The sequence below is a fragment of the Loxodonta africana genome, chromosome 19, assembly GCF_030014295.1.
Source record: "Loxodonta africana isolate mLoxAfr1 chromosome 19, mLoxAfr1.hap2, whole genome shotgun sequence".
Taxonomy (NCBI): domain Eukaryota; kingdom Metazoa; phylum Chordata; class Mammalia; order Proboscidea; family Elephantidae; genus Loxodonta; species Loxodonta africana.
Genome location: NC_087360.1, coordinates 9,265,497 through 9,279,933, shown reverse-complemented (window position 1 = coordinate 9,279,933; position 14,437 = coordinate 9,265,497). Strand labels below are relative to the sequence as shown.

Here is a 14,437-nt window from a genome sequence, read left to right as displayed (position 1 = left end):
ATAGCCTAAGTGTCAGCATTTAAGAGCTCAGGGTTTTGCACAGGGAGGCAGTGACAGGTCTCTCTTCAAATCGATCCATTTCCTTCTGTCTTGGCTCAGTTGTAGGAGCTACAAGTTCACAAGCCAAACTGGAAGGTGTTGTTTGTCCTTGCTCAGCACTAAGGTTCCTCTTCCTCTTGCCTTTCCTGGGGAATCACCTCTCCCCCGCTCTCAGTCCCCATTGTTTGATTGGGGCTGCCCTCCACTCTTTTGGAGTGTTTCCAAGGACAGTCGCATAACTCAGTCCTGACCAATCTATGTATTCCATTCTTCTGGCCATGGTGATTGGTTCACAGATGAGCACATGACCCAAGCTGGCCCAATGAGAAGCCTCCCTGGGACTTGGGATTGAACTCTTAGGAAAGAGAGCTCCCTTTATGCTGGTGTTTCTAAAGTAGAAAGAAGACGAGCTATTCAAACCACCTTCACATTGGGTGCTCCTCAAGAATGAAATCCACCCAGAGGAGAGATGGATAGAAGTGTCCTAAAGAAAGACATGTTTGGAGAACCTGGATCCAGCTATGCCTGAGGGCTTCATTTCCACCCCTGAATTTTTCAGTTCTACGACCAATAAATTCCCTTTTTTTTTTTGCTTAAGCCAGTTCACAATTTAGAGAATCCCACTTAATGCAAAAGTCACTGTGGATTGAAGGTCATCAGGAAACATCACTTCTCTCTTTATCCAGATATATAAGTCTAATATTTCTCAGAGACGCATCAACAACAAAATAGCTGTATAGCTAAATAAGTAGCTATAGTAGAGGAATGAGCAGATTCCACAGGAGAGGAAGCAACTAATCTTGCTTGATAAAGGGTAATATTTAAGCTGCTTCTTGAAAATGAGCAAGAGTTTTTGAGACAGGGAACTAAAAGCAGACATTCTGGGAGGTGAGGGCAACAGCCTGTGCTAAAATCCAGAGAGCAAGAAAAAGGCACATGGGCAATGATGAGCCGTTCAGGGTGGGTGGTAAATTCTAAAAAGGCTGCCCCGCCTGAGTGTACACCAGTAGTCCACCTTTTCCGGCATCAACCAATGAAATGGTTATGTTCCGCTAATGGTTCAGATGACATCATTCTTTACCCTGAGCAAAGGGGGAGAGCTATTTGCAAAGCTGCAGAGAATACCATACATACGAGATTCAAACGGGTTTCCAGGATGTGGATCTGTTTTTGCAGTTTCCGGGGGTTATTGGCCTCCTGCATTTTAATGAAGATCTGCTTTTGGTTTATAATTTTTTTTTCCATCTGAGCAATCTGAAAAAAAAGAGAGCGAGGGAGAGAAAACCCAGCTGTATTAACATCTGTATGGGTACAATTCTACAGTTTACTAACTCCCATGTATTAAAAACAAAAATCACAATGATGTCTTTTCTTTTCCTAAATATGGAATTTGAATTTCTTTCTTGGGTGCCTGTTCCATTCAACTTAATCTGAGCCAGTTTAGGGTCAAAATGGGGCGATGTAGAGTTTCTGCTCTCACCTAGGCATGTAAATTTCACTTACCTGTTGCAAATTTCACTTTACCATAAAGCTGTGGTTTCTAGCCAAAATGGCATTGTTCCCCAAGGAGCTATCTGTAAATTTGTGGAGGTGTTTTTATGGCTGTTGCAATGATGGGAAAACAAGAGGGCACATATCCTGAAACGTGTTGAACAGCCCCAAATACTCAAGAATTGTGCCCTACCCCTTGGGACTTCCCAATGCCCCTCTCGACATTATGTAGGTGAAAAATCTCTTTATAGTTTTCTGTACCTGGAATCTTTGTTTGAAGGTGGTAAACAAACAGGCAGGATTTGGCCCTGGGGCTGTAGTTTGCTGCCCCTGGTCTACTCTAACCCAATTATGGCAATCCATTTCCCTTTGCCAGTGATTGGCCTAGAAGTTGGCATGTGCCCCAGCCCAGGCCAATGAAGGGAAAACTGCTGGGGTATCTTGTGAAATATTCTCCTCATAAGAAGAGGCTATCAAAGAGAGAGATAGAGAGACTATCATGTAAGTTGTCCTTCTTCATATCTTTCAACGTGGTTGTGTGAGAAGCTGATACCAGCTAAACTTTGGTAGCCATTTTGTGACCTTGAGGGAAGGACCAAAAGGTTCAGAGAGAAAAAAACCAACCCATCATTGTAGAGCTGCTAAACTATCCCTGGGATGGCCTAGTTCCAGACAGATCTCTTGTTATGTGAGAAAAGCAAACTTTATTCCCTCAGCTGCTTTTAATCAAGAATTATGTTACTTGCAGCTAAACACATTCTCACTAGTACATCAAACAAGATGGCAGCTCAGGTTATCAGGCATTGAGGAAACTGTTGTATCTCACACACACTGGTAAGGCAAATTAATTTCATTTATGATTGACATCAGCCAGGGTTTAGACTTTAGCCATTACCCCACACTCCCAAAATTCCCTCAGAGCAAAAATAAAGAGCTTCATCAGTCCTGACATCTAAAGTCAAGTTCCCTGTTTTACTTTGTGTCCCTCTCCAGTTCTCTCTATGCACAGGCGGCATGTTCAACACAAACTCGCTGATGCACTAAAACAAGTGACTTGTCTTAACATATGGAGCGCAGTATTGCCAGACTGCAACATCTCCTGCTCGGAAGGAATGGCCACCCCTGCTAGAGATGACCCCCAGAGTCCTCAGGCTTCAGCTCCTTGTCAAAAGGAAGCTGTGGTGTCAGCATTTCCCCGGTGGCTCTTGTGATTAAATTCAGAGTCGAGATCCCTTTTGTGTCTTTATGTCAGAAGGCTGCTTTTGTGATGCCGAGAGTAATTAGGCCTCTGCCCGATGGGAGGCATTACCAAAGGCTGTGGCTGGCGGAGAAATGTATTGCCTAAGCAAGTTGCTGTTTTCCAGTTGGCTTATTTATTATTTTGTAAGGCCAGGCAGGGCCTGATGAGGTTCCTAGCGCAGTGACCTCTTGCAAGGACAGGGCTCTGGGTTCTGTGTTGGGCACAGGGAGAGGGATTCTGGAATTTGCCCATTCTTGGGCTTAAATTAAGGAAACCCTGGTGGTGTAGTGGTTAAGTGCTACAGCTGCTAACCAAGAGGTCAGCAGTTCAAATCTGCCAGGAGACTCTATGGGGCAGTTCTACTCTGTCCTATAGGGTTGCTATGAGTCGGAATCGACTTGATGGCAGTGGGTTTTTTGGGGTGGGCTTAAATTGGGATAAGACGGTTTGCTTTAAAGGGTGAGTGTCATATTCTTTGAGGACAGCAAATGAGGTTGCCTTTCCCTAATGCTCCTGAGGACCCATGTTCCCATCTTTTCTTCAATTTTCCTTTATCACCTCCTTTCTCATTCATTCATTCACACATTGACTCATTCATAAGTCATTTATTCATTCATGTTTATTAAATGCCTGTTCTGTGCCAGACAACAGGCGTATGATGGTAATCAAGACAGAGATGGTCCCTGTCCTCAGAGAGCTGACTATCTTGGACTGGCAGGGAAAAAAAAAAAACATAAAGGGGATGAGTCTTCAGGGAGAGGAGATACAAGGTATTCTGCACGCAAAGCACGGTCATTTGAGCTGAGACCTAAAGGATGAATAGGAGTTCCCCAAGCAGCAAACAGGTGGAAGGGCATTCCTGGCAGAGGGAACAGCATGTGCAAAGGCATGGACATGACAGATAGGAGAGGGGGTTCCCAGGACGGTGAAGAGGCCGGTGTAGAAGGGACACAGAGAGGGACGGGGCAGGACAGAAGGTGGAAGAGGAGGGAAAGGCACAATTCGATAGAGTATACCACACCAGGGAGTTTGGCCTTTATTGAAAGAACAATGGGAAATTATTCAGAGGGTTTTTTTTTTTTTCACTTCTTTGCTATTTTATTTTTTCTAGTAATTACATATAAAGGCTCCTGGTGCCACAACGGTTAAGCACTCTGCTGCTAACTGAAAGGTCAGAGGTTCGAACCCACCACCGGCTCTGCAGGAGAAAAGACCTGGCCATCTGCTCCCATTAAGATTACAGCCTAGAAAACCCTATGGAGCAGTTCTACTCTGTCACATGGGGTCACTGTGAGTCAGACTTGACTCCATGGCACACAGCAACCAACCACAATTTATATATAATTTTTGTGTTGCTGTTTATATCTTAAAATCTCATTTTATTTTATTTTTGATGAAAATATACACATTAAAACATGCATCCATTCAACAATTCCAACACATATTATTCAGTGGCACTGGTTACATTCCTCACATTGTGTCAACATTCTTGTTATTTCTGTTTTAGTTGTCTCCTCCCATTACATTAGACTCAGTGTCCCCTAAGCTACTCACTTATACTGGAGTTACTGCTGTCCCTTTGGTCTCATATAGATAATTAAAAAAAAAAATTTTTTTGTATTGTAAAAATATGTATAACACAGCATTTGCCAAGTCAACGTTTTTCAGGCATACGATTTAGTGCTGGAGGGCTTTAAGCAGAGAAATGATGTTAATGAGGTTTCCATATTCATTCAGACAATATTGAGTGAGGACCTACTATGTGCCAGGCACTGGGATAGGCTGGCAGCCTGGTGAGGGAGCCATTAAATGACACCTGTATTAATACAGTCCCTGTGGATGTTGAGAAGCCCTGGAGGTGCGGTGGTTAAAGCATTTGGCTGTTAACTAAAAGGTCAGCAGTTCAAATCCACCAGCTGCTCCACAGGAGAAAGATGTGGCAGTCTCCTTCCCTAAAGATTTACAGATTCAGAAACCCTATGGGGTAGCTCTACTCTGTCCCATAGGGTTGTTAGGCATCAGAATCGACTTACGGACAATGAGTTTGGTTTTGGGTTTTGGTCTGTGGATGCTGGGGTGTCAGGTCCTGCCTAGGTTATCGAGGTGCTTCATCCATTCCTCCCCGCTGCCATGGGTCTTTTAAGAGAACCCTTTAAGAGAAAGGCCACACCTTCTCATCCAGCTCAGTCAGCAGTGTTTTCATGGATCTAATCAGGGTCTCGTAGTCCTCCTTGGTCTGCAGCAAAAACCGCAGCTCCATATAGTTCTTCTTATTCAGACTCAAGTTCTTCGAGGACTTGATGAGACTCAGGATCAGGGTGATCTCATCCTGCTCCTCTTTCAGGGTCTTGATCTCCTTGCTGGGTGGTGGGCGGAGGGGAGAAGGAGTGAATGATTAATCCTGAGCCTCAAAGGCACCTTCATCACATACTGCGGGTGCCTCAGCCCTGGAAGGGGATTCGGGGAATGTTATGGATCAAATTGTGCCCCCGCAAAATATGTGTTGTAAATCTTAACCCCTATACCTGTGGCTGGTTGGAGCCCCGGTGGTACAGTGGTTGAGTGCTTGGCTACTAACCAAAAGGTCATCAGTTCGAATCTACCAGCCCCTCCTTGGAAGTCCTTTGGGGCAGTTCTACTCTGTCCTAGAGGGTCACTCTGAGTAGGGAATGAGTCCTATAGGGTCACTGTGAGTAGGCAATGTGTTTTGGTTTTTTTTTTGTTGGGGGGGAGAAATTTATATCTGTAGTTATAATGCCATTTGAGAATGGGTTTTCTTTGTTACGTTAATAAGACAGTTTTAGTGTAGGGTGTGTAGGTTATGTATTAAATCAATACCATTTGAGATATAAAAGGGCAGATTAAGCAAGCAAGCAAGCAGAGACGGGAGAGGACAGATGCCACACCACACAAAGATCACCAAAGAGCCAAGGAACAGAAGCTAAAGAGAGACAAGGACCTCCCCCAAGAGAAGACACAGAGAGAAAAGGCTTCTCCTACAGACAGGGCCCTGAATTCCGACTTCTCACCTCCTAAACTGTGAGAAAATAAATTTCCGTTCGTTAAAGCCACCCACTTGCGGTATTTCTGTTATAGCAGCACTAGATAACTAAGGCAGAATTCTACTTCCCACCGGCTCCAATCATATGAGAGAGAAGGGAAGCCAGGCAGAGAGTGGTCCTGGGTCCAGGTCCAGAACTCGGTTATCCCAGACCTGTGGTTGCTGTTGTTAGCTGCCGTCTAGTCCACCCCCGACTCATAGCAACTCCACATGCAACTGAAGGCAACGCCGCCTGGTCCTGAGCCATCCCCGTGACCAGCTGTAGAGTGCACCACTGTGATCCACAGGGTTTTCACTGGCTGATTTTCAGAAGCAGATCAACAAACCTTTTTTCCCTAGTCCATCTTCATCAGAAAGTCCATGACCAGCTGTAGAGTGCACCACTGTGATTCATAGGGTTTTCACTGGCTGATTTTCAGAAGCAGATCAACAAACCTTTTTTCCCTAGTCCATCTTCATCAGAAAGTCCACTGAAACCCATTCAGCATCATAGCAAAACAGAAGCCTCCTCTGACAGAGGGGCGATGTCTTCACATGAGGTACATTGGCCAGGAATCGAACTCTGGTTTCCTGCATGGAAGGTAAGAATTCTACCACTAAACCACCACTGCCCTCTGCCTGAGGCTTAAAAAACCAGACCCACTGCCTTCTGACTCATAGTAACCCCCAGGGTTCCCAAGGCTATAAAGCTCTACGGATGCAGATTGCCATATCTTTCTCCCATGGAGCAGCTGGGGGGTTTGAACCCCTGCCCTTTTGGTTAGCAGTTGAGCGCCTTAACCACTGCGCCAGCAGGGCTCCTGCCTGAGGCCTAGTTCGCTGTATTTCTACAGCTCACCCTTCTCTAAGGGGGACTGTTTTCCTGCGGAACAACTTACAGCTGTGCCTGTCAAAACTCATTCCCTAGACCTGGCTGGAGCCCCACGTTCTCTTTTGCCAGCAGCTCTGCTGGCATCTATCTGCTCTGCAGACCTCCTTCCAGACTTGACAGCCAATTACCTCCAGCAACGAGGGGCAAAGATATCAGACGGGATTTTTTCAGTTTGCATCAGCCCAGAGAGGGGCAATCACCTCTAACCTCCGCTACTTTCTCTACTTGAGCTGCTAATGGTTTATTAAAACTGGCTGATATGAGTCTTCTTTTTTCTCTTCCCTGGAAAAGGAGTGGGGGTGGGCAAACAATGGGAATGTGGGCAAAGAAAGGCCCTGTGAGACTGCACAACTGAACTACAGAAAATGGCAGAGAGGTCAGGTTTCCTGCGAAGTCCGAGTACCCTGTCCCTGCTGCTCAGTTCGGATTGCAGACCAGGCATCAGGGCAGACCAGCCATCAAAGCAGACAGGCCATCAGCGTCCTTTGGAAGTTTGTAGCAATGCAGAATCTCAGGCTCCAACCGAAACCTATTGGCTCAGAATCTGCTTTGTGACATGGTTCTCAAGTGATTCGTAAGCACATTATAGTTTTAGAAGCACCACTCTAGAACAGCAAGGAGTGTTCTAGAGCAGTGGTTGGCAAACTTCCCTGTAAAGGGACAGAAAGTAAATATTTCAGGCTTTGCGGGCCTCTGTTACACATACCCAACCCTGCCATTATAGCCCAAGTCATAAGCAATACATAAACAAACAGGCATGGCTGTGTGCCAGTAAACCTTTATGACCAATAGAACATTCCACAATGACAATGAAATGTTCTACATCTGTGCTGTCCAACAGTACCCACTAGGCACACGTGGCTATCAAGCACTTGAAATGTGGCTATGCAACTGAGGAACTGAATTTTTTTTTTTAATTAATTTAAAATGTAAATAGCCACAGATGGCTTGGCTAGTGGTTAATGGATACCCAGTTCTAGAGCATTCTGTCTTTTAAGGCTGCAGTCGCTGGGATTTCTCTTCCCCTCTTAACCTTCTGGAGCCCTGGTGATGCAGTGGTTAAGGGCTCGGCTGCTAAACAAAAGGTCAGCAGTTCGAATCCATCAACCTCTCCTTGGAAACCCAAGGGGCAGCTCTCCTCTATCCTATAGGGTCGCTATGAGTCTGAATCAACTCGATGGCAACGGGTTTGGTTTTTGGGCTTTTTCTTAATCTGCTCCTGGAAAGAGGTCTTTGTTAAGGTGGAAAGAAAAAAAAGGCTGAGGACAAGACTATACCAGATCTTATGGAGTGAAATTGTGTTCCCAAAAACATGTGTCGTAAATCCTAGCCCCTAGACCTGTGGATGTGATCCCATTTGGGAATAGGCCTTTCTTTGTTATGTTAATGAGGCCGTATCAGTGTATCAAACCTATTGCTGTAGAGTCAATTCCAATTCATAGCGACACTATGGGACAGAGTAGAAGTGTCCCATAGGGTTTCCAAGGAGTGACTGGTGGATTTGAACTGCCGACCTTTTGGTTAGCAGCTGAGCTCTTAACCACTGCACCACCAGGTGTGTTTTAAGCCAGTCACATTTGAGATATAAAAGGAATCGATCAGGCACAGAAGAAAGCAAGCAGGGAGTGGGGGGAGGATTGATGCTACACGCATGAGATTTCCAAGGAACCAAGGAACAGTAGCAGAAAAGAGACAAGGGCCAACAGAGAGAAAAAGACTTCCCCTGGAATTGGTGCCCTGAATTTGGATTTCTACCCTCCTAAACAGTGGGAAAATAAATTTCTGTTAAAGCCACCCACTTTTGGTATTCCTGTTATAGCAGCAATAGATGACTAAGACACCTTTTTGTCCTCTTTTACTACTCAGTTGGAAACTTCGTTTCTGCTTCCCCTCCTTATACCCACATTCTTCCTCATCTCTTCATGTTGGGTAAATGACTCTCAAATAGGGAAACCTGATGAAGAATGGCCACCTTTGTACTATGATGCTGGTGGAGAATATCAAACATACCATGGATGGCCAGAAGGATGAACAAATCTCTCTTGGAAGAAGTATAGCCAGAATGCTCCTTAGAAGCAAAGGATGGCGAGACTTTGTCTCACGTACTTTCGGACATGTTATCAGGAGGGACCATTCTCTGGAGCAGAACATCACGCTTGGTAGAAGGTCAGTGAAAAAGAGGAAGACCCTCAACTAGATGGACTGACACAGTGGCTGCAACAACAGGCTCAAACATAACAACAACTGTGAGCGCGGCACAGGACCAGGCAGTTGTTTTGTTCCGTTGTACATAGGATCGCTATGAGTTGGAATCAACTCCACAGCACTTAACAACTGACAACAAGCAAGTCAGCAGGACACATGACATTAGCCCTCAAGGCTTGAAAATAATCCTCTGTTCTCTGAAACCATTTAGACAATGGCCCTGCCCTCCAGACTCTAGGTATTAGCCACTCTTCAGGTTCTGCATGGAGAGCCCTCAGTCCTGGGCTTTCGCTCCACCTTCCAGGCCCATTGGAATGGCAATTCTGTTCCCTCAAATTTGGGCAGCCCCATTCTCCTAATCCATCTGAGTGACAACTCCATCCTTTGAGACTGCACAGGTCATGGCCCCACTCTTTGAGACCGAAGCAGCTCTGCTCCCTGATTCCTTGTCCTCTCAGCCCCTCAGGCCTCACCACCTTCATCTGCCCTGCTGGGGCAAGTGTTTCAAAGCTCTTCAGCTCTACCAATAAGCACCTGGAGGCACCCCACTCCACCGAGAAGCCTCCTGCACAAAGGCACTAAGCTGTCTTGCTCTATGGGTTGGCTCCAGTGCTGTCTCGCACTGGTCTCCTGTTCTGCTGCTGCCGTATTTTTCTGCTGCTGCTTCTCTCCGTCTGCACCATCTCCAGTTTAACACCTCTCCTCACTTCCTTCTGAATCCTTACCAGAATTGTTTTTGATGTCCATAATTCCACCAACAGTCGCTTCCAGGCAATCTAGGCTTTTACTATTAAATATGTATATATATATATATATATATATTTTTTTTTTTAATAGTAAAAGCCTAGATTGCCTGGAAGTGACTGTTGGTGGAATTATGGACATCAAAGACTATTAGGCACTTTAAAACTCTTCCAGCCTCTACACATTCACAGTTTGAAAATTGCTTCCACACTTTAGGTACCTGTTAGAGCAGCATCCCACTCCCAGTACCAAATTGTCTTAGTTATCTAGTCCTGCTATAACAGAAATACCACAAGTGGAGCACTTTAACTAAGAGAAATTTTTTCTTTCACAGTCTAGAAGTCTGAATTCAGGATGCCAGCTCCAGGGGAAGGCCTTCTCTCTCTCTGTTGTCTCTGGGGGAAGGTCCTTGTCATCAATCTTCTCTGGTCGAGGAGCTTCTCAGTGCAGGGACCCCAGGTCCAAAGGATGCACTCCCCTCCTGGTTCTTCACTCTTAGTGGCATGTCTCCCTGTCTCTCTGCTCATTTCTCTCTTTTATATCTCCAAAGAGATTGACTTAAAACACAATCTAATCCTGTAGATTGAGTCCTGCTTCATTAACAAAACTGCTGCGAATCTCACCTCATTAACATCATAGAGGTAGTATACAACACATGGGAAAATCACATCAGATAACAAAATGGTGGACAATCATACAAAATTGGCAATCATGGCCTATCCAAATTGATACACATTTTGGGGGGACACAATTCAATCCATAACAGGGGGGCAACATTCAGTCACACCTAAAAGGTAGTAAGTACAATAACTATTTCCAGAAAGGAGAGGGGAAGAGAATGACTGTGAGAAAATAAATGCCTGTTCTTTAAAACCATCCACTTGCGGTATTTCTATTATAGCAACACTAGGAAACTAAGACACCAGAGTTAGGCTTTCAGAGGCGGGGCATTAGTAGCAAAAGGAAGGTCTGTCTCTCTTGCAGGAAGGACTGTGACTGGGGTGAGGCAAGTGAGGTGCCTAGAGTGCAAAATTTAAGGAGGTCCTCACTCTCACAGTTGTGCCAGTGCAGGGTCAACCCTGAGAGTGACAGCCTCCTGAAATTTTGCTCCCTAGGTGCCTCACTCACCTCACCCTAGTCCTGTCCCTATTTATAGGAGTTTCACTCCCAGCCTAACATTTCCATTCTTCCATCCTCTCCCCTTCAGTTCAAAGGGAAATCAGACCAAATGGACTGACTTAAAGTGAAAACCGTGTGTGTGTGTGTGTGTGTGTGTGTGTGTGTGTACGTTTATGGGGTGAGGGAGCATAAGGGTAAGAACCAAGAAAGATTGTCAGGGAGAGACTGGAAAAGAGACATTTCCTGATGTTCATCAGGAGTGGGCTCTGAATCAGGGCTGCCAGACACAGATGTGCAGGTTGTAGACTGCACAGCTCTAGGCAGAACTATCAGCTTCATAAACATCATTAACGTGTTGGTTTACTACACTTTTCTGGGAAGTGTCTTGTTCAGACAAAATCCCTACATAATGACAACTGTTCCCACAGATGGCAGTAAAGAGTCTTAAAAAGGGTGCCTTGTTCTAACTCGCATCAAGGTCTTATATGAGCTACCAGGAGCCTATGTGAGGGGCATTCATAGAAAATCTAAAAAACTCCTTCTCCCCAGTTTCTTAACTATATGCACCATCTAATAGTAAGATTTTCTTTTTAATAATGGACAGTTCATTCTGCCTTTATAAACACTATGGATGTAGCTAAGGAGTTACATCTTGAAACCCTCAGAGGGAATCCAAAGATGTAATGTCTGCTTATTCAATCCAAGGGAACACTTTTCTAATGCCACAAAAAACCATGTTGTTGTTGTGGGTAGGTGCTGTTGAGTTGGTTCCAACTCATAGCAACCCTATGTACAACAGAACGAAACACTGCCTGGTTCTGCCCCATCCTCACAACCATCATTATGTTTGAGCCCATTGTTGCAGCCACTGTGTCAATCCATCCCATTGAGGGTCTTCCTCTCTTTCACTGACCCTCTACTTTACCAAGTATGATGTCCTTCTCCAGGGACTAATCCCTCCTGATAACACATCCAAAGTCTGTGAGATGAAGTCTTGCCATCCTTGCTTCTAAGGAGCATTCTGGTTGTACTTCTTCCAAGACAGATCTGTTCATTCTTCTGGCAGTCCATGGTATATTCAATATTCTTCACCAACACCACAATTCAAAGGTATCATTTCTTCTTTGGTCTTTCTTATTCATTGCCCAGCTTTCATATGCACATGAGGTGACTGAAAACACCATGGCTTGGGTCAGGCACACCTTAGTCTTCAAAGTGACATCTTTGCTTTTCAACATTTTAAAGAGGTCTTTTGCAGCAGATTTGCCCAATGAAATTTGTCTTTTGATTTTTTTACTGCTGCTTCCATGGGCGTTGATTGTGGATCCAAGGAAAATGAAATTCTTGACAACTTCAATGTTATCTCCATTTATCATGATGTTGCCTATAGGTCCAGTTGTTAGGATTTTTGTTTTCTTTATGTTGGGGCGTAATCCATACTAAAGGCTGTGGTCTTTGATCTTCATCAGTAAGTGCTTCAAGTCCTCTTCACTTTCAGCAAGCAAGGTTGTGTCATCTCATAACGCAGGTTGTTAATGAGTCTTCCTCCAGTCCTCATGCCCATTCTTCTTCATATAATTCAGCTTCTCAGATTATTTGCTCAGCGTACAGACTGAATAGGTATGGAGAGAGGACGCAACCTTGACACACCTTTTCTGTCTTTAAACCACTCAGTATCCTCTTGTTCTGTCTGAACAACTGCCTCTTGATTTATGTACAGGTTCCTCATAAACACAATGAATTGTTCTGGAATTCCCATTCTTCTCAATGTTATCCCCAATTTGTTATCACCCACACAGTTGAATGCCTTTGGTAGTCAATAAAACACAGTTAAACATCTTTCTGGTATTCTCTGCTTTCAGCCAAGATATATTTGGCATCAGCAATTATATCCTTCATTCTACATCCTCTTCCGAATCTGACTTGAATTTCTGGCAATTCTCTATTGATATACTGCTCCAGCCACTTCTGAATGATCTTCAGCAAAATTTTACTTAAGTGTGATATTAATGATATTGTTCAATAATTTCCACATTCTGTTGGATCACTTTTCTTGGGAATAGGTATAAATATGGATCTCTTCCAGTTGGTTGGCCAGGTAACTGTCTTCCAAATTTCTTGGCATAGACAAATGAGCACCTCTAATGCTGCATCCATTTGTTGAAACATCTCAATTGGTATTCTGTCAATATCTGGAAGCTTGTTTTTCTCCAATGCCTTTAGTGCAGCTTGGACTTCTCCCTTCAGTACCATACACATCAAAATTTCAAGGACAACTCAATTTCAAATACTCTGTCTTGCAGTTTCCGTAAGGACGCAGTAGGAAACATCATTTGGGTTACTGGCAGCTCAAAGATTCCTTCCTTCTCTGGGAACTCCCTCCACTTCCATTGCTACGGCCATGGGCAGCCATTTTGTATCCTATGGCCCAGCTCCCAGCCACATCTGATTGGACCAGGAAGAGACACCTGACCCAGTCTGAGCCAATCAGATTCTGCCTCTCCTGGAACTTTGGGATTGGAATTGATTCAAGATAGCCTCTCTGTGTGGCCCTTGGTAACTCGCAAGCTCAAGAGTAGGAGGCAGCCATCTTCCACCAGCAAGGGCTGATCTTCAGAGACAGAAGAACAAAACCTCTGTGTAGAAAGAAGCAGGAACCAGAAATGGCTTTTCATTTCAGTCCTTTCCTAAGACACGGGGGGCTTTTCCCCTGGAGTCCAAGAAATACCCCTGGATTCTGATCATGAATCCTTCTCCAGACTAAGGCATCTCAAATGGCTTTCTCTTGTAACCAGTGTTTGTAGATAGATGACCACGGGTTGCCAGATTGGGTTCACAAAGCAGGCCCTCAAAAGGAATTGAAAGCAGGGACTCAAACAGATACTTGTACACTAATGTTCACAGTGTGATATCACTAGGTGGTGGAAATGGTTAACATGCTCAGTAGCTAATTGAAAGGCTGGTTGGTTCAAGTCTACCCAGAGGCACCTCAGATGAAAGGCTTAGCGATCTACTTCTGAAAAATCCAGCCATTGAAAACCCTATGCAGAACACAGTTCTACTCTGATACACATAGTGTTGCCATGAGTTGCTGTCAACTCAATGGCAGCTGGTTAATGTTCACTGCAGCATTATTCACAATAGCCAAAAGGTGGAAACAATCCAAGTGTCCATCAACTGACTAATGGATAAACAAAATGTGGTCTATCCATACAGTGGAATATTATTCAGCCATAAAGAGAAACAAAGTTCTGAATCATGCCACAACGTGGATGAACCTTAAAGACATTATACTAAGTGAAAGAAGCCAGACAGAAAAAGGCAAATATTGTATGATTCCAGTAACATGAAATATCTCAAGTATGCAAACCACAGAGACAGAAAGTAGATTAGATGTTATCGGGGTTGGGGGGAAGGAGGATGGAGAGTTATTGCTTAAAGGGCACTGAGATGTTGTTTGGGGTGATGGAAATACCTAGTGGGAAAAGTTGCATTGAAGGCACTGGTGAAAAACAAGGCCCCAGGAATCGATGGAACACCAATTGAGATGTTTCGACAAACAAATGCAATGCTGGAAGCACTCATTCATCTATGCCAGGAAATTTGGAAGACAGCTTCATAGCCAACCAACTGGAAGAGATTCATATCTGTGCCCATTCCAAAGAAA

At 44.4% G+C, this 14,437-nt stretch overlaps 1 protein-coding gene across 1 annotated transcript in view; it reads right to left on the bottom strand.

The window, feature by feature from the left end:
* The window catches only part of CCDC63 (coiled-coil domain containing 63), a 36,067-nt gene that overhangs the window by 16,793 nt on the left and 4,837 nt on the right, over positions 1 to 14,437 (bottom strand). The window contains exons 4-5 of the mRNA XM_010599900.3: positions 4,941 to 5,130; positions 1,174 to 1,293 (exon numbers count right to left, since the gene is read on the bottom strand). Coding sequence (XP_010598202.3) covers positions 1,174 to 1,293; positions 4,941 to 5,130 — 310 coding nt within the window. The remainder of the gene's footprint in view (positions 1 to 1,173; positions 1,294 to 4,940; positions 5,131 to 14,437) is intronic.